The following is a 22542-nucleotide window of genomic DNA, read 5'->3' on the forward strand; positions in this document are numbered from 1 at the left end:
ATTTGCATTGCTGAAAGTTGTAGCTGATATGTATGAAAAATATCGTTGTGATGTCACGTTTCTGGACTCTAAGCTGCCATTGACAGGACACTGCTGTGAGCAATCTGTGATTTGTTTAGTTCTTGTGCTTTGCCTTTTGAGCGCTCGGAGCGGCAAGTCCTAACTATGATAGAGAAATGAAAATGCGTATTTGTTTTGGCAGGGACATTTCAGGAAATCTGAGGCCAGATGTGCTGATTCATTTTCCCACAGAGACAAAATCAGAAATACCTTTTGGTACATCGGCCCCTAAGTAGCACTGAGATGCCACAGTGGTGGTTCATGTCTTTTCTGAAAGATCCAGCACTATTGGAATCTCGGTTTGTACTGACAAGATACTCGCACTGTTCTCAGCCTAGCTGGAGCTGTTTGGGCACTGTCGAAAGCCTTGAAATGCATTTCCAGTATCTTGGTTGGAGACAGATTATCCAGCTGGAGTCTTGGCTCTGGGTATGAAGCTGCTGCTGTATAAAAGATACAGCAGAATTTGGTATCTGTATAGATTTACAGCTTCACAGCTGACAGCTTGTTAGCCTAAGTGGTACTGAAATGTTGCTTTGGCACATTTTCTAAACAGGGACAACCTGGAGGAGTGGCCTAGTGGTTAGAGCACCAGTTTTGCAATCCAGAGGTGGCCAATTCAAATCCTGCTGCTGCTCCTTGTGATCTTGGGCAAGTCACTTAACCCTCCATTGCCTCAGCTACAAACTTAGATTGTGAGCTCTCCTGGGACAGAGAAATATCCAGTGTACCTGAATGTAACTCACCTTGAGCTACTACTGAAAAAGGTGTGGGCAAAATCAGGAGGGATAGAACCAGTGGCGTACCAAGGGGGGCGGTGGGGGGCGGTCCGCCCCAGGTGCACGCCGCTGGGGGGGTGCCGCGTGCCTTCCGGCTCTTCGTTTTCATGCTCCTTCTGCCCCGGAACAGGTTACTTCCTGTTCCGGGGCAGAGGGAGCATGAAAACGAAGAGCCGGCAGGCGCGTGGCACCCCCCCCTCCCCCAGCGGCGTGCACCCGGGGGGGGGGGTTTCACCGGGGGATCGGGGTTTTTTTTCGCCGGGGGGGGGGGGGGGGTGGCGCTGTTCCGGGGGGGGGGCGGGGCGCATCGGCGATCCGCCCCAGGTGTCAGCCCCCGTAGGAACGCCACTGGATAGAACATAGATATCTGTTAAATGGAAGCCCTTCCAGGGTTGCCAGACATGCCCTTATACTGTGATCCCTGAAATACCAATACAGTTAACTTAAGTTCAGATGATTTTACAAACTTGCTCTGTTTGGCTGAAAAACATTTGCCAAAAGAGCTGTTCCTTTAAAAAATAAGGCATTTGTTTTGCACTGTCCAGCTCTCTGTTTATTCAGTTAATGTACCTTCAGATCTTCATCTCAGAATTTGTTTTCTAAGGTTTCTTGGTGAGCTATAGGGGTAGTTTATGGGTGAAGTTCCTCTTCTGGGCAGGCTTGACTCAACTGTTTTTGACCCATATTTTTCTCTTTTGGGCAGGAACGAGATGGGATGAGAGCAATTCTGGATTCGTATGACAGTGAGCTAATGTCATCCGAGTACTCGCCACAGTTGAGCCGGCGTGTGCGTGATGCTGAAGAGATGTTACAGAAGGTGCACGCTCAGAATGCTGAGATGGAGGTAGGTCGTAAGGTGGAGAGCGGCACCACAGATCAGAAGCTAGATGTACATTGAGGTGCATTACATTATTATGATACGTATATTCTGCAGTTACCTGCATGGTTCAATGTGGATCACAAAGGAAAGGAATCTCTTCCATTCCTAGCGAACAAGAAAGCACATATTAAAAATTGTAACAGCTAAATATAAACTGGTTCAGTTAAAATTTACTTTAAAAGAAACTTCTGAAAGAGAGACGTTTTTAAGGCTTTCCTAAATTATAAGCTTTTCTTATCTTCGTAATTGAGGTGGGCAATGCATTCCATACTAAAGGGGCTTGATACAGAAAAGGTGTTTAGCTTCTTATAATATTTTATGTTCCTAACAGTTGGAAAATAAAGCAACAAGTGATTTTGAGAATCTTCGACTAGTAGATACATGAATTAGATCTGACATGTGTAATGCATTACCATTGTGACACCTAAAGAGTCACAGGAGTGGCCAAGAGGTGAAAGGAGAATAGGATCAGCCCGGCTATAGTCTAGGTACAAGGATTCCTGTCTGGGATAGCAGCAAAGGAATGCTTATCTAATAGGAGAAAGTATGTCTGTGATCAATGGGGGAGGAGTGAATAGGCTTCTTGAACTCCACAGTAGCTAGAGCCAAGGGAGCGGGGCAAGGTCTTCTGGGAATTGTAGTCTAGCCCTAAGCACTTTAGAAAGTAAGAGGGCTGATGATATCATTTACCTGAGACAGAAGAAGGGTGGGGTTCTAGAAGCATCCGACAGTCCTCAGCCCTAGAAAAGGGTTTTGCAGACAAACAGGAGGAGAGGAAGGAGGGAATTCTCTAAGTATTCCCTAAAAGGCAGGCGAGACGCTAGGAATGTGGTTAACAGAGTGGCCTGGGTATGACCGCATGAAGGTATTGTCCAAGAAGGTTTTCCCTGAAATATTTTGGGATATTTGATTGTTGGGATAGATGAACTGAGAGTGGGAGAGAAGGGGGATGCCTGCTGTAGTAGTGGATACTGCTGGGCTAACTCCACTGCTTGTGTTAAGTCTGTGTTCCATTTTGGCAAAAGTATAATAAAATTGGCATTGTCTGATGCTAAAAGAGCTGTTTCCATGAACTTGTGTTGGCGGCAAAGGGATTATCACCACCAGGGCCAACTTGCCCTCAACACCATACAGAATTTTGAAAATCAACGTGCAAAGTTTAAATTGCACTTGAGCCTCAATGGGAAACCAATGAAGTTTTAGAAATAAAGGAGAAATTTTATCAAATTCATCAGCTGAGTATATCAATCAAGCAAGAGTAATTCTGAACCCTATGTAATTTTTTTTTTTTTTTAAATTTATTTATTTATTCACTTATTCAAATTATTACAAGAAACATCTTGTTTAGAAAGTGTCATATGTAAATATAAATCTATCTCTAGGAAAACTTTAACACCAAAAGTAAAATAAATTCACTCCAGGAAATTAACACTCAAGTCCATAATTAAAGGATCCAAAATGTAGGAAAAAAAAATACTGGACATTAACAACAGAAAAATTTTAAACAGTTATCGCACTCCAATAAGAAGTGATGCCTAAAATTATTTTAGCGTTTATCTAATTTAGCTGAGGCTATAAGTGCGGAAACATGAGTTGGTTCCATAAATACATATTTTTTGCCCCCAAGTCTTATTATGCACTTGCAGGGGTATCTCAAAAAGAAGGTACCCCCCAAGTGCAACACTTCAGGCTTTAGGAGCAAGAACTGTTTCCTCCGCCGTCTAGTCTCCTTGGAGACATCTGGAAACAAAAGGATTTTAAACCCTAAAAAGGGTTTATCTTTATTACGGAAAAACATGCGGAATATCCAATTCTTATCTGGCAGCAATGCCACGGTCGCCACCAACGTGGCGGCCGAGGCAAGTTCAGAGTCAGTAGTTTCAAGCAAAAGAGAAATGTCAATTGGTTTTTCAGGTATCTGATTCGGGTCTTTCCCAGGAATGTAATAGACCAAGGTAAAAGGTGGTAGATTTTGTTCAGGAATCTCCAAAATCTCACGCAAATAACGTTTCAACATTTCTTGAGGAGTTACATTATTTAATCTGGGAAAATTAATAAATCTTAAGTTATAGCTTTTTGTATAATTATCAAATATTTCAGTCTTCATCCTCAAACTGGTCAAATCTTTTATCATCGTGGTTTGAATTCCTTCCATATTCGATATTTTTTTATCCATATTCACCTCTAATTTCACAATTTTTTCTTTCAAATCTTTAAACTCCTCTTCTTTTTTTTTACTTTCAATCTCCAGAGATTTTAATCTTGGTAGTATCTCATTATTTTGCTTAAGAAAAATTTGACCCAAATTTGAAACCAGATCCCATAACTTATCTAATGTCACATCTTTTGGTTTTTTCCACTAACTCTTTTGGAATTTCAAACCTTTTAGGAGTCAACTCTGTAATCCGACTTTGTTCCTCAGCTTCTCTCTCCTCCCTCCGTGGCGTCTCACCGGGCAAAATGCCCTCCGCTCCCTTCTCAGATGTTTGCTGTGCTTCCAATCGACGCTCTACAGGGCCCTCTAGACCTTCCGGGGTAGACCCTGTCGATTCAATGAGGAAGGAGCTCGCGCCAATCGGCTGGGGAGGAGGCGAACGCATTGCGGGGCTTAGCGTGACATCCGGGCCAAAGGAAGCCGAAGTTTCCAGTTCGACGGCATTTCCAGCTGGCAGCATCCCGCTAGAAGAGGCAAAACCCGCAGGTCTAAAGAATCGATCAATAGATCCAGGCAGTGGGGTGGGGAGCGGGGAAGCTCTTGCCGCTACTCTCCCACGACGTTTAGGCATTGTTAAGGTAAGGTCCCGACCTGCAGCGACTTAGTGAGGTGCGGCCATCTTGGATCCGCCCTATGTAATTTTTTAATAAGAGATTTTGAACAGCCAGCAAATATGACATTGCAATAATCTGTCTGCAGCAGTTACAGTGACTGACCTATTAAAAAAAGGAGTAATCTATGTGTAAATGATTTTTATTCTTTGTGAAAGAATTGAACATCACAAAATACTGAGAATACAGTAATGTCATTGTCAGCCATGTGTTTTGAAAAGCAAAAACATTATAACAAAAGCATCCGGCCCTCTCCCCCCCTCCCTTGAAATCCTAGACGCCTAGGACTCTATAACAGTACTAAGGGTTTCTTTTACTGAGCGACGGTAAGCCCAATGTGGGCTTACCAATCGCTATACAGGAAATACCGCCAGTACTTTCCACCCCTAGTCGCCATCATTTTCAGCGCTACAAAAATGTATGTATTTTTGTAGCAGTAGAGTGTACCCGGTGGTAATCCTGCCCGGTTACTGCTGGGTTAATGCAGGACCTTTACCGCCACCTCAATGGGTGCAACACAGGAAGTGCTTTACTTGCCGCACGACCATTACCTGCAGGAAGGCAAAACTTCCTTTTTTACCAGCTGTGGTAAAAGGGGGCCTCGGCGTACGTGTAAAACACACGCCGCCAGCTCCAGCATCGGCCCGCTTTTGCCGCAGCTTGGCAAAAGCGGCCCTAAATGTTCAAAAGAAAACTACAAGCTCTCGGGGGGAGAGTCATCCCAAAAAGTTCCCAGACGGTTTGGAATTGGCGCCCAGTAGAATGAGAAAAATCCTTAACTGTTATATGGTCCATGCACATTTGAGTTATCATGGTAGCCCGCCACTGTTGCAATGAGGGGACCACAGAGTCTATTCAAGTAGTAAGGATTGAATTTAGTGCAAACAACCTTCATATTGCATAAAGCTCTTAAACCCAGAAGGGGTGGCTGGGTCCATCAGGCTACCACCAAATAGTATAATAGGGCTTTGGGGTATCATCATGGACCAAATAAACTAGTCCAAAAGGCCACCACGGAGGGACAGTGCCAAAACAAGTGCCCTAAGGAAAAAGAGTAATCTATAAACTTCAAATACAATTTACAGAGTACTAGTTTGCAGACTAATAAAATGCATACCTCATCCCAACCCATAGTAGATTGAGTATTGGATTCTCTCTTAGCTGGTCTCTGTTGGTCAGTTGTTAATCAGAGTGTTCAGTGAGAGTATCCACTGGGTGATGGGTGAAATGCATTGCAGTATATTGCTCACTTCACTCTCGACAGGAACTCTAGTGACCTAGAGTCGATTGGGTTCTGAAGTAGAGATCCATCTCCCAGGAATGTAATAACATTTGGACTGCACTGGTGCCTCTGTAACAAATGAAATGAGAATTCTAGTTTTAATGGCTTCTGAGTGTGAAACCTTAAGCCGTTACCAAGAAATCTAATTAGTTTATTTCTTGTTATATGACTTCGTGTTACCTTATTCCCAAGCATGCTTTTGCCAAACACTAAGGAAAATCACAAAGGCAACCGTAAATTTGTGGACATCATCGAAATGGTTTCAAGATTCAAATTCAAAAAAAGATAAAATTTGTCCTGTGACGGAAACAGTGGCGTTCCTAGGGGGGGCTGACACCCGGGGCGGATCGCCGATTCGCCCCGCCCACCCCGAGTGCAGCGCCTCCCCCGGAACAGCGCGACAACCCCCTCGATCCTCCAGCGAATGAACCCCACCCCCCTCCCGGGTGCACGCTGCTGGGAGGGGGGTGCTGCGCGCCTGCCGGCTCTTCATTTTCATGCTCCCTCTGCCCCGGAACAGGAAGTAACCTGTTCCGGGGCAAAGGGAGCATGAAAACAAAGAGCCGACAGGCGTGCAGCACCCCCCCAAGGCGTGCACCCGGGGCGGACCGCCCCCACCGCCCCTCCCTTGGTACGCCACTGGACAGAAAATCTTTTGCCTTTCCTAAAGCAGTCCCCTGTGGGAACGGGATCTTCAGCTTTTTAGCAATGTCACTATTGCCTCCCTTGCTTGAATTTACTACTACTACTACTATTTAGCATTTCTATAGCGCTACAAGGTATACGCAGCGCTGCGCAAACATAGAAGAAAGACAGTCCCTGCTCAAAGAGCTTACAATCTAATAGACAAAAAATAAATAAAGTAAGCAAATCAAATCAATTAATGTGAACGGGAAGGAAGAGAGGAGGGTAGGTGGAGGCGAGTGGTTACAAGTGGTTACGAGTCAAAAGCAATGTTAAAGAGGTGGGCTTTCAGTCTAGATTTAAAGGTGGCCAAGGATGGGGCAAGACGTAGGGGCTCAGGAAGTTTATTCCAGGCGTAGGGTGCAGCGAGACAGAAGGCGCGAAGTCTGGAGTTGGCAGTAGTGGAGAAGGGAACAGATAAGAAGGATTTATCCATGGAGCGGAGTGCACAGGAAGGGGTGTAGGGATGGACGAGTGTGGAGAGATACTGGGGAGCAGCAGAGTGAGTACATTTAACTTTCACCCAATGAAATATTCCTTGTGCCTGATAATACTGGACCTCCTTCCAGCCTACAGATCTAATTGACTTCTCATCATTGTGTCCCTAAATCTCATGGGTTTTTAATTTACAACCACCTGGAGCTTTTTTCTGGCCTGCACAGCCACTAGAACAATGGGGAACACACATCATGCATGCATGCATTTCACCGGCTTCAACTGAGATCAAATAAGCATCATTATAAAAATGATGCAGTACTGTGCCAGTATACCTTACACCATTTAAAACTCTTTTTAACAGTATTCCCCCACTCGTCCACACCATACGTATTTCAGCCACTTTTCCATCACATCATAGCCCCCCCCCCCCCCTAACATAAAAAGCAGAGCTAAAACAAATGACAACAGGTTTCTTCTGTAAATTATTGTCATAGAATTCTTAATTTCTCCCAAGTAAACACATAAAGTCCACACTTACTGTTCATTAATGCATCATACATCCACTTCTGAACTCTCATCCCCCGTAATCTCACATCACTCATACCTTTACTCACAGAAATATGTTTTTTATGCCTTAATATTGCCCTCTAAGCTCCCATAGTCTCCTTCCAATGTTTCAATGTTTATGTTCCATTGTTACATTCCTTAACGACACCTCGATTGTCTCGCATAACTCTGCACAATGTAATGCATAACCAATTTGTAACAAATTGTATTTCTATCATTCATTTCATATTGTAAGCCACAATGAGCCCGCAAAAAGGTGGGATACAAATGCAATAAAATAAATAGTATTTTGGGTTGGGCATATAATTTTGTTATTGTGGATTTTACTTCTTAGTAATCTTTTATGACACGTTAATTTTTTTACAGAAACAAAAACTGGGATATTGTTTTTAGCTCCAAAATGAACTGAAAAATTCAGTTTTCTCTTTGAATACAAGACACTTTGAATCTGAGACCTTCTAATATGCACTGGACTAATTAAAACTTTTTTTTTTTCAATTATGGAATAGTAAACAGTGGCGTTCCTAGGGGGGCTGACACCCGGGGCGGATTGCCGATGCGCCCCCCCCCCCCCCTGGTGCAGCGCCCCCCCGGAACAGCGTGATGCCCCCCCCGGCAAAAGAACCCCCCCCCCCCCGGGTGCACGCTGCTGGGGGGGGGGGGTGCCGCGCGCCTGCCAGCTCTTCATTTTCATGCTCCCTCTGCCCCGGAACAGGAAGTAACATGTTCCGGGGCAAAGGGAGCATGAAAACGAAGAGCCGACAGGCACGCGGCACCCCCCAGAGGTGTGCATCCGGGGCGGACCGCCCCCTCCCCCTTGGTACGCCACTGGTAAACAATAAATTATTGTAGGAAAATAGTAACTAAAAATAATGTCATAGCCATCTCTACAGGCCTTTTCCTCCAGTATTGACAAGGTTTATGCAGAAACCCTCCAGTAGTTTGATAGTAATACTGAGAATAAGTTGGATGATAATTTCAACTACAAAGCAGTGTCATAGAAACAGACAGCAGATAAAGACCATATGGCTTATCCATTCAGCCCATCCAAACCATCTACTATCCCTTCCCCTGCTTTAGAGATCCTCTGCGCCTGTCCGACGCTTTCTTGAATTCTGATAGTCTTAGTCTCCACCACTTGCATCTGGAGGATTCCATGCATCCATTAACCTTTCCCTTTCTATAGTAAAAACCATTCAAGGTCTACCCCACATTTCCAGATGCCTTTATATAATGTTGATATGTTCACTGTTCATGTAGGTGCTTGTCCTTCTATTCAAATAAATTTGCCAGGCTGCATTATTCACATAACTGCATGTTAGTTAGTATTCATCAGTTTGCACCTCAGTAGTTGGTCCACAAATGAAGCTTGTCTGGAATTTCCTTCTAAAGGTAAAGGAGCTTGGAAGGATCTATTGTGCGTTTCTCGGTGTTACAGCTTTGTAGCAGTGTCAGGGTTTATCGTTTCTGCTTTTCATTTCCCCACTGTGTTCTGTTAGGTCAAAGAGTTGTTCAAGTCTTTTGTCTCCTCTTTTCACCCCCCCCCCCCCCACCTTCCACTGACAGTATGACAGTGACTTCTGCAGTGCTAAGCTTTCCTAACCTTGGCGTAGAGGTGCACGTGTAATGCTCTACGTGATCTTCCTTTTGTAACCCAGCAGGCTGAGATATTAATGATGATCTGCCTTCTTTTTCTTTCCACTTTTCTAGTTCAAATATGTTTTAATTCTCCTGAGCTTCTTATCCTATCCCATTGTGAAAACATTCTACTGGAGCTGTTGAGAAACCTTATGAAAGCACAGATGAAATATTAAACATTTTATTTTCGAAGGTTGCGGTAATTAGCATATATACCTTCAGGGAAACTGTCCTTATAAAATTATCAAGTATGTGTGTTTGTCACTATTCTAATAAGTTTAGAACTGTTTGTCGCATTTCATTCAAAGTTTTGCTACAGGTTCAGAAGCACCCAGTGACTCTGCCTCCTACCTTCACCCCCTCCCCTAGTTTTTAAAAACTTTCTATTAACCCACAGTAGTAGAATCCCGTCTTTGCATTTCTTATAGACAGAACCCTCGTCTCCTTTTAATACCGTGCTGGAGGTTGCAAAATCAGACCTTGCCATGAAATTGCTATTGTAGACTGGATGCCATGTTGAAGCAGAAACAGCAACCAGTGTATCTCGAGCTAGTACTGGCTCATCAGTAGGAGGAATATAGTGGCAATGTATAATCTCAGGCCGTGTTCTTCTCTGGAGTGTTGGGCTGTGAATGTCAAAGGATGCAGTAGTATTTCACCTTAGAAACCATGTCTTTCCAGTCCCAAGCAGCAGAAGAGAACTTGAACCAAGACGATGCATTTTGACTGTTCTCTTAGCACCAAGTTAGAATTGGTGGACTAGTGAGAGGATGGGAAGAGAGTAAGTGAGGGAGTATGGGGAGAAAATGAGTGATAATAGGGGGATTGGAGTAGGTACCCTGTTTCCCCGAAAATAAGACAGTGTCTTATATTAATTTTTGCTGCCAAAGATGCGCTAAGTCTTATTTTCAGGGGATGTCTTATTTTCAAGGAAACACGGTAACATGATTGGATTATTGCAGTTCTTTACTCTAAGGCTTACCTCAATATCAGCTGCAGAGGCTATAAGCTGTTCAAAATACCGTACTATAGTAAATTGCAGCTTCTTAGAGAAAATGGCCACTGCAACTTTTAGCAGTAGCTTCCTAGAATTTCAGCAGCCTTTTTAATTTCACAGCAGCAGGACAAGAAGTCAGCATTAAGTAAATTAAGGAGAAGCCTTGATACAGCTTGGTGAAACATGATTCGGCACAACAATCCCCCTACAACGAAAAAGAAGGAGACTGAGCAATACAGTGCACAGAATCTCCATTTACCTACCGTAAGATAAGTACAGCATTCTAAGTAAGCTTAGTCCTTAGGGTTCCTATTACCCCCTTCTCCCCATGTACCTTCTGTTGGGACACTCACCCAGTTTTAAAGATGTCAGGAGGCTGCCGAACGTCTGTGGGGAAGGGCAGCGGCGGCTTGACTTCAGCCTTTCCCTTCTCAATGTCCCGCCCTCACAGAAACAGGAAATACCTCATCAGAGGAAGGCGGGACACTGATGGGAGAGACTGGACTCGAGCTGCCGCAGCGACTTAAAATAACAGCTGAGCTTTAAACGCAGGACGGCGTGTCCGGAACGGAATGGAAGGTAATATGTCGGAGAGTTGAGGGCGGGCTCAGCCGGGGGGTGGGAGGCAGAAGATACAATTTGGAGCTAGGTCTTACTTTCGGGGGAGGCCTTATATTTAGCAATTCAGCAAAACCTCTACTAGATCTTATTTTCAGGGGATGTCTTATTTTCGGGGAAACAGGGTATAGGAAGAATGAGTGAAGGGATTGGAGTAGGTGTGAGGTATGACTGAAATAATGTGTGTGTGGGGTGTGCAAGTAAGTGAGGCAGTCTTGAGGGGTGTTGCAGGTGAGAAGTGTTTCTACTACTACTACTTATCATTTTTATAGCGCTACTAAACGTATTCAGCGCTGCCTGTAAGGTACATGCATGTTCAATAGTTTAGCATTGCTTCAGTGGCTACACACTGCCCATTGCTATACAGGACCCAGCAGAAGGAAGTGACAGGAACTTGACCCTTGGCTGTTGACTGCTCTCTAGGGTCTCTGCCAGCACATTGAAGGCGCTTCCTTTCTGCTGATCTCAGGATGCATGAGGTCGGCAGCCTGGCATTTGCTGGCTTGTGAGTTTTAAACATGCTTTTGTTCCTGGTACATACAGGAAAGAGTGAGTGATAGCTGCTGAACAGACAGACTTAAAATCTACAAACCTATGCGAGCTCTAAAGTCTGTTGTGGATTCCTTCTGTATGTCATGTCTTCTAGAAACTCGGAGGTGCTTCTTTTTTGGTTTCAGATCTTATTGAGTGGGACAACCTATGGTCTGGCTTATGAAAGGAAGGGGCTGGCAAAATTCAGAAAATGTTTAAAAACTGTTTTCTTTCAGCAAGCGATCATTCCTTTTATCCATTAGGCAGTCAGTTAATTACTCAAACCTCATTAATTTCGCTATTACTATTTAATGTATACTATCCCGCATCACTTTTTGTACTGTTTATCACCATAAATTAGCCACCTTGAACCTGATCTATTGGGATAATGTGGGATATAAATAAATAAATGGAGACAGGAAGGATGCCTGTACGTGCATGGAGCAGTATATTGTGTTTTTCAGTGTACCCAAATCGGAAGGGGCAGGGGAAAATGCTAGAGAAGAGAAAGTAAATAGATGCTAGAGATAGGTGGGGAGAGAGACAAGGGTAGATGCTGGTGAAGGGGGTAAGAAGTGAAGACGGAGAAAGATACAAGAGGGGGAGGTTTGTGTAGGCCCCTGATGGCGAAACTATGACACGCGTGTCAGCACTGACACGCGGCGGCGCCGCAGTGTGGTCCGCCCTCCCTCCTCGCTCCCGGAAACTAACCTTAAAGCCTCCTTTCACGTCGCAGCAAGCAGCAGCAGGGCAGGCCACTCCTTCCTTCCGTGTCCCGCTTTGCCTGACGTAACGTCAGCGAGGGCGGAGCACAGAAGGAAGGAGGAGAGGTCTGCCCTGCTGCTGCTTGCTGCGACGTGAAAGGAGGCTTTAAGGTTAGTTCCGGGCCCGGTAGTGGGTGGAGGGGGGGCCCGGCGACCTCGGGTGGGCAGCGATCTCGGGTAGGGGGGGCCCGGGGGCGGTCCTAGTAGCAGTGATTTTTCTCGAACTGACACACCACCCGAGTTATGCTCGGTTTTTTGGCGAATTTTGACACACCAAGCTCAAAAGGTTGCCCATCACTGGTGTAGGCAAACAGTAAGAATGGGAAAAGTACTATATGAAGGGAGGGATGATGTAGAGGTGGAGGAATAGGAGGTAGCGGTGGAGGAGATGGGAAACGAAATAATGGAAGGTTAGTCGAGCGGAAAATAGAGGAAGGGGTAGATGAGGAACGAGAAGAAAAGGCTGTGATGAAGAGAAGAGAGAGAGAAACTTGAGAAGACAAAGATGAAGAGAGGGGGAAAAGACGGAGTTTGGGATGCAGTATGAGAGCACTAAGGGGCGCCTATTTTTAGGCGCCAAGAAGGCATCTACCTAGACCCTCTTCTATAAAGGAAAACAGGTGCCTAGTCTACTTTATATAATATTACTGTGTCAGCACCAATACACTTACCGTATTTTTCGGACTATAAGACGCACTTTTTTCCCCCAAAATTTGGGAGGAAAATGGGGGGTGCGTCTTATAGTCCGAAGGTAGCGTTTTTGGACCTCCGTTTCGTACTTACATGATTCCATGTTCCCTGGTGGTCTAGTGACGTCGGGGCAGGAAAGAGCCCCCTCTTTCCTGCCCATCGCGCTGCTCTCCGTGCTCCTCAATGCTTTCTGATGGTCTCGGCGATATTCAAAATGGCCGCCGAGAATCTCGGTGCCCCGACGTCACTAGACCACCAGGGAACACGGAATCCTGTAAGTACGGGACGGAGGTCCAAAACCCGGACAAGACGCACCGGAGCACCTAGGTTTTAGAGGAGGGAAAGAGGAAAATTTTTTTTTTCCTATTTCCCTCCTCTAAAACCTAGGTGCGTCTTATGGTCCGGTGCGTCTTATAGTCCGAAAAATACGGTATATCAGCCATGGAAATGGCATAGAAATATCATGTCTCAATTGGTAAAAATGTATGTAAATTGTAGTGTTCTATAATTTGTGTTGAACTGTGCATTTCTTGCCCTACTCTGCCCATGTGTGCAAAAACCTTCAAACTATGCACTATCACATTTAGGTGCCATCTTATAGAATAGTGTAGAGCCAGAATATTGGTATTTACATGCATGAATACACACATTTGGGCCTATATGCCAGTATTCTGGTCATTTATGCATGTTCTTGGCACCCTCTCTATAGAATTATCCCCTAAGTGTACAAAAAGTGTGCGCTCTCTCTCTCTCTCTCTCTCTCTCTCTCTCTCTCTCTCTCTCTCTCGTGATATTATAGGCTTAACAGTAATGGACACCTGCCCACACCTTGGAAAAAGTATTAGAGGGAACATTGCAAGTGAATGATTAGTTTGAAAGGGTGTAAGTGAGGGAATTAGAGGGGGTGTGGGATGTGAGGGAAAGAAGGACTCAGTGGAAGGATGTAAGGATAGATCTTCTGATTCTTAGTCTCCCCTATTTAATCCAGTATCCTCCTTTCTCTTCCTCCTTCTTCCCTGTATTCCTAAATCCACGGTCTTCTATCCCCTTTCACCTCTTCCCTGAGATCCATTCTCCATATCTCTCCTTTGAGATCCCTTTTCCCTCCCCATTACTCCAGATCCAATTCTTTGTCCCCATCTTCCCTTCATAACACCAATCACTAAGACTGCTTCCCAATGAAAGAACCAAATAACTGCCCACAAAACAATGATATAACACTTTGCTTATAAAGTAACTTAGTACCTAATGTTGGGTGAGGCTGTTCGTTGCCTTTGCAGTTTTGTGTTTTATTTTAGGACTAGGAAAAAAGGCCCGTTTCTCAGCGCAATGAAACGAGCGCTAGCAAGGTTCTATAATGGTAGGGGCCCCCTCCCTCCGTCCCTCCGAGCTGCTTGCCTGCCTCCGTGTGACCATCGGACGTTGTTCGTGGTTCGCTCTGTGTGGGGAGGGTTTTTTTTTTTTTTTGCTGCGCCTTCGTGCCTGTGCCGTTTCCGTTTCGGCCCTCGAGTGTCATTGCTCCGCCCTCGACGTCTTCACGTTTTGACGCGAGGGCGGTGCAGACACTCAGGGGCACACCGGATATCTCGGGCGCCTCAACTTCCGTGGAGGCTTCATTAGAACGTCGGGGTTGCCTTTTATATAGAGAGATGTTGTTATTTGCATTAGTCTTTTGTCTCTGCTGTGTAGTGGTATGTTTGATCTTGGGATGTACGTTTCCTATCCTGTCTTTCAGCGGGAGTTCCTTTCTTATTTTACGTTATGGATTTTATTTTGTAAACTGCTATGACGTTTCTGAGATGGCGGTATATCAAATTTACCAATAAACACATATACAGTACAAATCTAAACGAAAGTGACACATTTGCCACAACATTTTCAAACGCTTTATGAAATGGGCAACTGTACGTTTAGAGCATGGATGGAAAACTTTTGATTTATGAGCCACATTTGTCCAAGGTCTTTCTCATCCAACCCACAGAGGAGGATGGCACTGTAACCTTCCATTTCACTTTTTCCTGCTTCCCTTTCAGGAAAATCTCATCATGATAAGAGCTCATGCCCACACTTCTGGAGGGCTGTGGTCATCACTTTTTAAAAGTACTTAAGTAAAAAGTACAAGTACCGGCTTCTGAAGTACTTAAGTAAAAGTATTAAGAAGCAGTTTCAAATTTCACTTCCACTATGTAGCTTCCCACTATACCCTAACATCTGGAATAGTTGTGTCCATCAACCAGCAGATGGAGATAGTGAACTGAAAACTGAGCTGAGGCATAGCTCCCTTGGCATTCAGTCTAGCTCCTCTGTATCTTCTTTCTAAGTAGACCACCTTGCCAGTGGAAGAGGGGCATTGCCCTAAAAGACCTACAGGAAAGGCTGAAACAAGCCTCTGAAGTGGTCTCGTTGGGTCTTCAAGCGACAGTGTGCATCTCTTTCGTGGCAAAAGCATGTCTTAAGTGGCTTCAACAGTCTGCAGCACAAGATGGGCGCAGTAACTCCCATCTGGAAGTGAGGTTGGCCTACTTGGCGAATGCTATTTATGACATATTACGGGTTACAGCCTGTAGTATGTCTTTGGCTGTCACAGACCGTTGGCAGCTCTGGTTGTGGCATTGGGCAGCAGATGCAGTGTCAAAGTTTATTAGGAAAGGTATGGAAAACAGGTGTGAGGATGTTATAATGCCGTTGTATCGCTCCATGGTGCGACCGCACCTTGAGTATTGTGTTCAATTCTGGTCGCCGCATCTCAAGAAAGATATAGTAGAATTGGAAAAGGTGCAGCGAAGGGCGACTAAAATGATAGCGGGGATGGGACGACTTCCCTATGAAGAAAGACTAAGGAGGCTAGGGCTATACAGCTTGGAGAAGAGACGGCTGAGGGGAGACATGATAGAGGTATATAAAATAATGAGTGGAGTGGAACAGGTGGATGTGAAGCTTCTGTTCACGCTTTCCAAAAATACTAGGACTAGGGGGCATGCGATGAAACTACAGTGTAGTAAATTTAAAACAAATCAGAGAAAATTTTTCTTCACCCAACGTGTAATTAAACTCTGGAATTCGTTGCCGGAGAAAGTGGTGAAGGCGGTTAGCTTAGCAGAGTTTAAAAAGGGGTTGGACGGTTTCCTAAAGGACAAGTCCATAAACCGCTACTAAACGGACTTGGAAAAATCCAAAATTCCAGGAATAACATGTATAGAATGTTTGTACGTTTGGGAAGCTTGCCAGGTGCCCTTGGCCTGGATTGGCCGCTGTCATGGACAGGATGCTGGGCTCGATGGACCCTTGGTCTTTTCCCAGTGTGGCATTACTTATGTACTTATGTAAGTTATGGCTAGATAAACTGCCCTTTTGTGGCAAGTGACTATTTGGAGTAGTTGTCACTAACTTGGTGAAAGAACTGGGGGAAACTAAGCCACAGCAGTTGCCGGAGGAAAAGCCAAAAGCTTCTTGTCATCTGTCTTATTATGAGAAGCATTGGTTTGGACATTGATTTAGCTTCTTCTTTCCTCTATTATTTTGATCACTAAAGGTGTTTAAATATTGACCAGTTAGTTCTTTTTCACTTAGAATGAACTAATGAGACATAATTCAAAGAAAGAGTGACAAGAACTGAGAGAGAAAAATGATAGGAAAACGTATGGATCTTCTGTCTTACGTTTATTTTGATTTATATAACACTTCCTTTTACATTGAAACCCAAAGTGATTTGCAGCCATTGCCCTATCCTTAAAGTTCTACAACAGAGCAATTTCCCCATCAAAATACACAATAATTTCCCAGTCTAACACCATCTTATTGATGACTCCCACCTTACTGATCAAGAGCTGCAAATACTTGTTTTTCCAGTCTCCAAATGCTCAGTGTATATTTGTTTTGAAAGAAGATACATTCTTCATGCAGCAATAAATACACAGGAAGCAGACTATGTTGAAAATCAGTTATCATCAAGCAGAGCAATGCGGGAGAGACCCTGTAATATGTTTTGACCTGCCACAATAGGTTTTTTAATGCCTCTTGACTGTTGTGGCCAAGACAAGTTCTGATAAGACCGTCAACTTCACTATTGGTACGTGATGATCATTTTCATAGATCAGCATCAGTTCTTTCACAGGTGGCTGTTTCAGACCTCTTTATCTTAACAATTTTGCTTCCTCCGATAGGAACGGACATTGATATGATCTCCTGACTGAAGGGAAGGACGATGTAAGACTGAAGACTGGCTAGCATTATTGCAGCCACATTGATAATTGGAGAACTCCTATAGCAGATATAGAGCTTCAAAGCGAAGGTTAACTAGTGTGCACTAAAGAGAAAGTCTTACAATTACTTTGATAGCTATTATAACACATTTGGCTCCGTATGAAACATTAATGAGGGGGAGAAGTGCTGGGAAGAGACACATGATACCTTCTGTACTGCCCAGCATTTTTTCTGCTGAGAAGTGATTTACGGCAACTCAGAACACCTTGTGTACTCTAATCAGTTAATTACGAGCTTGACAGTTTCAGCACATCACATGCCATATGTTCAGGCTTTGTTTGCCAAAGTGTTTTGTGGGATCTACTAATGACCTTGAAGCATTATCAACCAAAATACTCTATGAGTGCCTGACAAGCCTGGCGCCCCTGTTGGTACCCGACATTTGCTTGCTCCTTGATGTTCGTAGAGTCCCTCATAACGTCAGTCTTTGTAAAGTTTGTTACTTAAGCTCCATTTAATTGTCTTAAGTACTTTTATGTTACAAATGCTACAAAGTCTTTTTCTTTCCCTCTCGGTTCATCATCCTCTTTTTCCCTCTGTCCGTTTGCCTGTCCGTTTCTCCCCTGGCACTCTTTAACTCACTCTTCCTTTGACCAACAAATCTAGACACTCACTGGTGCAGGAATGTGATGAGAAAGCTAGAGGGAGTTCTTGTGATAATAGAAACATGCAATAGGACCGAAAAAGAAGACAGTAGTTCTGTTGTACATAACTTCTACCCTTTGTTTTGATTTACAAATTGTGTAGTTCATACCTCTCCCCCCCCCCCCCCCCCCCCCCCCCCCCACCCTTCGAGCAACTGTTGCAATCAACGTTATGACTTCTGGATGCTCATGAGGAATAAGCATAGCCACGGAAGGCCAGCTGCCAGTCCAAATTGGCGCTTGCATTGTTTATTGCACCCCGTATCTCATCTAGAATCCTATCCAGACTCCCCCTGGATTCTTCTGCTTATTTCCTTCATGCATCAGCTATCGTGTTTTCCTGAGGCAGTAAGAAAGCTATTGCTCTCTCTCTCTCCCCTGCTTCCAGAGAGAACCTGTCACCTGCTGAGCTCGACTGGGCTTCAGTCTTTTAACAGTTCTTCTCTCTCAAGAGGCTTTCTACAGATGCTACTTTTAGTAGTCCTGAGGCTGCAAGTTTTCCTGTAGCGATATTCTCTTTTCAAATGTCAAAACAATCGCTTTCAGCCCCAGCAGCTTGGGTACATTGACTTTAGTCGCTTAATGGAAATTGGTAGCTATCTCATCTTTACTGTATTAATAGACTTGCTGATTACGTACATAGATATATAGAAACTTCTTTGCGGGGTTGAGTGTTTATTAATTAAGTTTGATTTTCCCTGTTTTGTCATAGATATATAGATACATACATACAATATATACAGAGGAGTGGCCTAGTGGTTAGGGTGGTGGACTTTGGTCCTGGGGAACTGAGGAATTGAGTTTGATTCCCACTTCAGGCACACGCAGCTCCTTGTGACTCTGGGCAAGTCACTTAACCCTCCATTGCCCCATGTAAGCCGCATTGAGCCTGCCATGAGTGGGAAAGCGCAGGGTACAAATGCAACAAAAATAAAATAGATACTATTGGAGATTCTACATGGAATGTTGCTACTATTGGAGATTCTACATGGAATGTTGCTATTCCACTAGCAACATTCCATGTAGAAGGCCGCGCAGGCTTCTGTTTCTGTGAGTCTGACGTCCTGCACGTACGTGCAGGACGTCAGACTCACAGAAGCAGAAGCCTGCGCGGCCACATTGGTGATCTGCAAGGGCCAACTTCTACATGGAATGTTGCTAGTGGAATAGCAACATTCCGTGTAGAATCTCAAATAGTAGCAACAGTGGAGGAGTGGCCTAGTGGTTAGGGTGGTGGACTTTGGTCCTGGGGAACTGAGGAACTGAGTTCGATTCCCACTTCAGGCACAGGCAGCTCCTTGTGACTCTGGGCACGTCACTTAACCCTCCATTGCCCCATGTAAGCCGCATTGAGCCTGCCATGAGTGGGAAAGCGCAGGGTACAAATGTAACAAAAATAAAATAGATACTATTGGAGATTCTACATGGGATGTTGCTACTATTGGAGATTCTACATGGAATGTTGCTATTCCACTAGCAACATTCCATGTAGAAGCCTGCGCGGCCACATTGTTGATCTGCAAGGGCCGACTTCTACATGGAATAGCAACATTCCATGTAGAATCTCAAATAGTAGCAACAGTGGAGGAGTGGCCTAGTGGTTAGGGTGGTGGACTTTGGTCCTGAGGGACTGAGTTCGATTCCCACTTCAGGCACAGGCAGCTCCTTGTGACTCTGGGCAAGTCACTTAACCCTCCATTGCCCCATGTAAGCCGCATTGAGCCTGCCATGAGTGGGAAAGCGCAGGGTACAAATGTAACAAAAATAAAATAGATACTATTGGAGATTCTACATGGAATGTTGCTACTATTGGAGATTCTACATGGACGTCAGACTCACAGAAGCAGAAGCCTGCGCGGCCACATTGGTGATCTGCAAGGGCCGACTTCTACATGGAATGTTGCTATTCCACTAGCAACATTCCACGTAGAATCTCAAATAGTAGCAACAGTGGAGGAGTGGCCTAGTGGTTAGGGTGGTGGACTTTGGTCCTGAGGAGCTGAGTTCGATTCCCAGCGCAGGCAGCTCCTTGTGACTCTGGGCAAGTCACTTAACCCTCCATTGCCCCATGTAAGCCGCATTGAGCCTGCCATGAGTGGGAAAGCGCAGGGTACAAATGTAACAACAACAAGACATGTATATTTTAAGGGAATTTTAGAGTTGCTTCAAACAACCTGAGCTGTAACAATTGAATGTGGTAGAAAATCTTTCAGCATGAGAGAATCACAGGAAAGGTTTGCTGTGTTATCTTCACACTTTTAAAACGTTTCCCTCAGCAGCAGGCCTTCTATTTTCGTACAGCTATTTGGTAAACAGCTGAACGTTCTTCAAGAAATGTGAAGGTGTAGCTTAAGTCAGGTCATGAGCTGTTTCAGAATCGTTTTGCTAAGACGTTGTTGCTCAAACAGCTGGCTTTGTGAGCTTATCCCATGCATATTTGGTGATTTGTTGTTTCAGTTTCTTATGTTTTGGAAGTGATAATTATTTGTTTTTTTTTTTTTTTGATTTTGCAATAATGTCTCCGGAGAAGAAAAGACACACTACCTTGATTATTGTAAAGAGTTACATGTAGTAAACCCTTTAAGGGGTAATATTATAAAGAATTTGATCGTGTAGATCAGTACCGTGTTTCCCCGAAAATAAGACAGTGTCTTATATTAATTTTTGCTCCCAAAGATGCGCTAGGTCTTATTTTCAGGGGATGTCTTATTCGGGAGTAGTAGGGGGACTGTGGCGTTTGGGAACAGTATTAAAGTGGGGGCGGTATCCTGCAGGAGTAGGCCATGGCTCGCCTATCTGTCCACAGTGACCGCAAGACTCGAGCGGAGCAGAGCCGCCCTGGCCGGGCTGGGATTGGAGGAGGGGTATGAACTAGGGAAGGTAATGGAATGTGGGGCCGGGCTGCTCTGGCTGGGGGTCTCGGGAGGTTGTGAGAGGGCTTAGGGTGCAGGATCATCCCTACCGTATTACAAACATTAAAAAAAATTCTATGGTAGCTCCGTTCCCCGTTGGTGGCGCTTTATGTGCTCCTCCTGTACATTCGCAACACTTTCCATCCTTCTAGTCTGACTTAGCCCTTGGGCGATGGAGCAGCGCCGAAAGGGCTCGGTTGCTCATTTTCTTTTCTTTTATTATTTCTGCAAGGGGGATGTTTCTTTTCTTTCCGGGCTCACTTACCGGTAGTTGATCTTCACAAAAGCGTGAAGGAGGATGGTAGGAGTCCGCTGGACGATAGATTTTCCACCTCAGTCTTGTTTCTTGCATTTCTTTAATGTTATTTCATCTTTGGGTTGCAGCAAAAAAAAAAAAAAGAAGGTTTCTGTGTCCATGTCCCATCGGGGTCAAACAAAAACTTTGTTAGGTCTTACTTTCGGGGGAGGCCTTATATTTAGCAATTCAGCAAAACCTCTACTACGTCTTATTTTCAGGGGATGTCTTATGTTCGGGGAAACAGGGTATTTTACACACTCAGAGGCCGATGCTGAAAGCTATTGCTAGCCAAACACCGCAGTTACCACAAGGTTAACGTGCAGGTTACTGGCTGAGCAGTACAAAAAGAGGTTGAGCACTGGTGTTACCTCATGTAAACATGGCCATTACTTATTCCTCTATAATGCAAGGGAAAAAAACAGCGCAGTCCAGGATAGCGTAGAAGTGTTGGTTTAGAGGAGTAGGTGTCTACTGGCACCCCCTCCTTCCCCCCTTTAAAAAAAAAAAAAAGCTTTCCTTCATGTCTGGTGGCACCCCTGACCCATCAAGCCCTCCCCCTGACCTCTCAGACACCATACCTTGAAAGAGGCAGATGAGGTGTTCTCTCACTCCTTCCTCAACTTCCAGCTTTTAAAATGACAGTACCTGACCCACGTGGTGAACCCTGGGATGAACTGAGCATGGTCAGTCTGCCAAATAAGGGATTTCCCCCCTTATTTAGTAGTCTGGGCGGAGTTACCACATGAGGAAAAATTCCCCTTTTTGGCTGACTGACCCTGCTCAGTGCATCCCAAGGTTCAGCATGTGTGGTCAGGTTGCCACCATTTTGAAAGCTGGCAGAGCTGAGGCAGGAGCAAGTGGGCTTTGATCCTGCTTCTTTCAAGGTATGGAAGACTGAGGGGGCTTGGAAGAGGGCTTGGGGAGGAGGTGAGGGGTGCCAAGGAAAGTTTTTTTTTAATTGGGGGTGGCTCAGATGGGGGGAGATGGAGGGGAGCGGATACTGGACCTTTTTTAAACCCAGAGGGAGGGGGTGGATCTTTTTTTTTTGGGGGGGGGGGGGGAAGAGTGCTGCTAGAAACCAAGAAATCATTTGGAAGGGGGCTCGGGTTTGGTTGAGTCGTGTGTGATGGGTGCCATTGGGAGCATCGGTTCAGAAGTGGATGGCTAGACTACTTGGACTGGTTTTTAAATATCACCCTGCCTGTCAGTGTGGGAGCCAATCGCTGCTCACATTTTGCACTAAGCTGTCATTTTTAACCTAGTAGTAATTTGCATATTCATAGCATATCGTAAAACCCACAGCAATTTTTTGTGGAAAGCTCACAGTAGAAGTCATGTGGTCAGCAGCTCTATTGTGTGGCTTTTTTGCTTCAAACCCTCAAGTAAGAGATTATAAAATTGCCTGGGGCTATATTAAGTGCTTAGAGAATAAATAGGTTATTTTTGTGCACTATATGTAGCAGAGAACAGATGGAGCAGGACTTGAATTGGCACATAATCACACAAAGTTACACCTGCCTCAGAGCAGATGTTACGCTCTGCTACACTTCTCCAGGATGGGTCGGTTTCTGTTTCCTAACCCGGCAGCTGTCATCTGGCTTGGAGCAAGGACAGCAGCCATCTTGGCTAGCTCAGGAGGGGACAACCATCTTGTATACAAGAACAGGAAGG

General features: G+C 44.7%; 1 protein-coding gene across 2 annotated transcripts in view; it reads left to right on the plus strand.

The window, feature by feature from the left end:
* The window catches only part of MAD1L1 (mitotic arrest deficient 1 like 1), a 1314438-nt gene that overhangs the window by 768199 nt on the left and 523697 nt on the right, over positions 1-22542 (plus strand). The window contains exons 1-2 of one of the 2 annotated variants that reach the window (XM_030212096.1): positions 1431-1451; positions 1543-1683. The exons of the other annotated variant lie outside the window; for it this stretch is intronic. Coding sequence (XP_030067956.1) covers positions 1555-1683 — 129 coding nt within the window. The 5' untranslated portion in view covers positions 1431-1451; positions 1543-1554. Of the gene's footprint in view, positions 1-1430; positions 1452-1542; positions 1684-22542 lie in introns of those variants that run through there. 2 annotated transcript variants of the gene reach the window in all.

This window comes from Microcaecilia unicolor, chromosome 8 (assembly GCF_901765095.1).
Source record: "Microcaecilia unicolor chromosome 8, aMicUni1.1, whole genome shotgun sequence".
Lineage (NCBI taxonomy): Eukaryota > Metazoa > Chordata > Amphibia > Gymnophiona > Siphonopidae > Microcaecilia > Microcaecilia unicolor.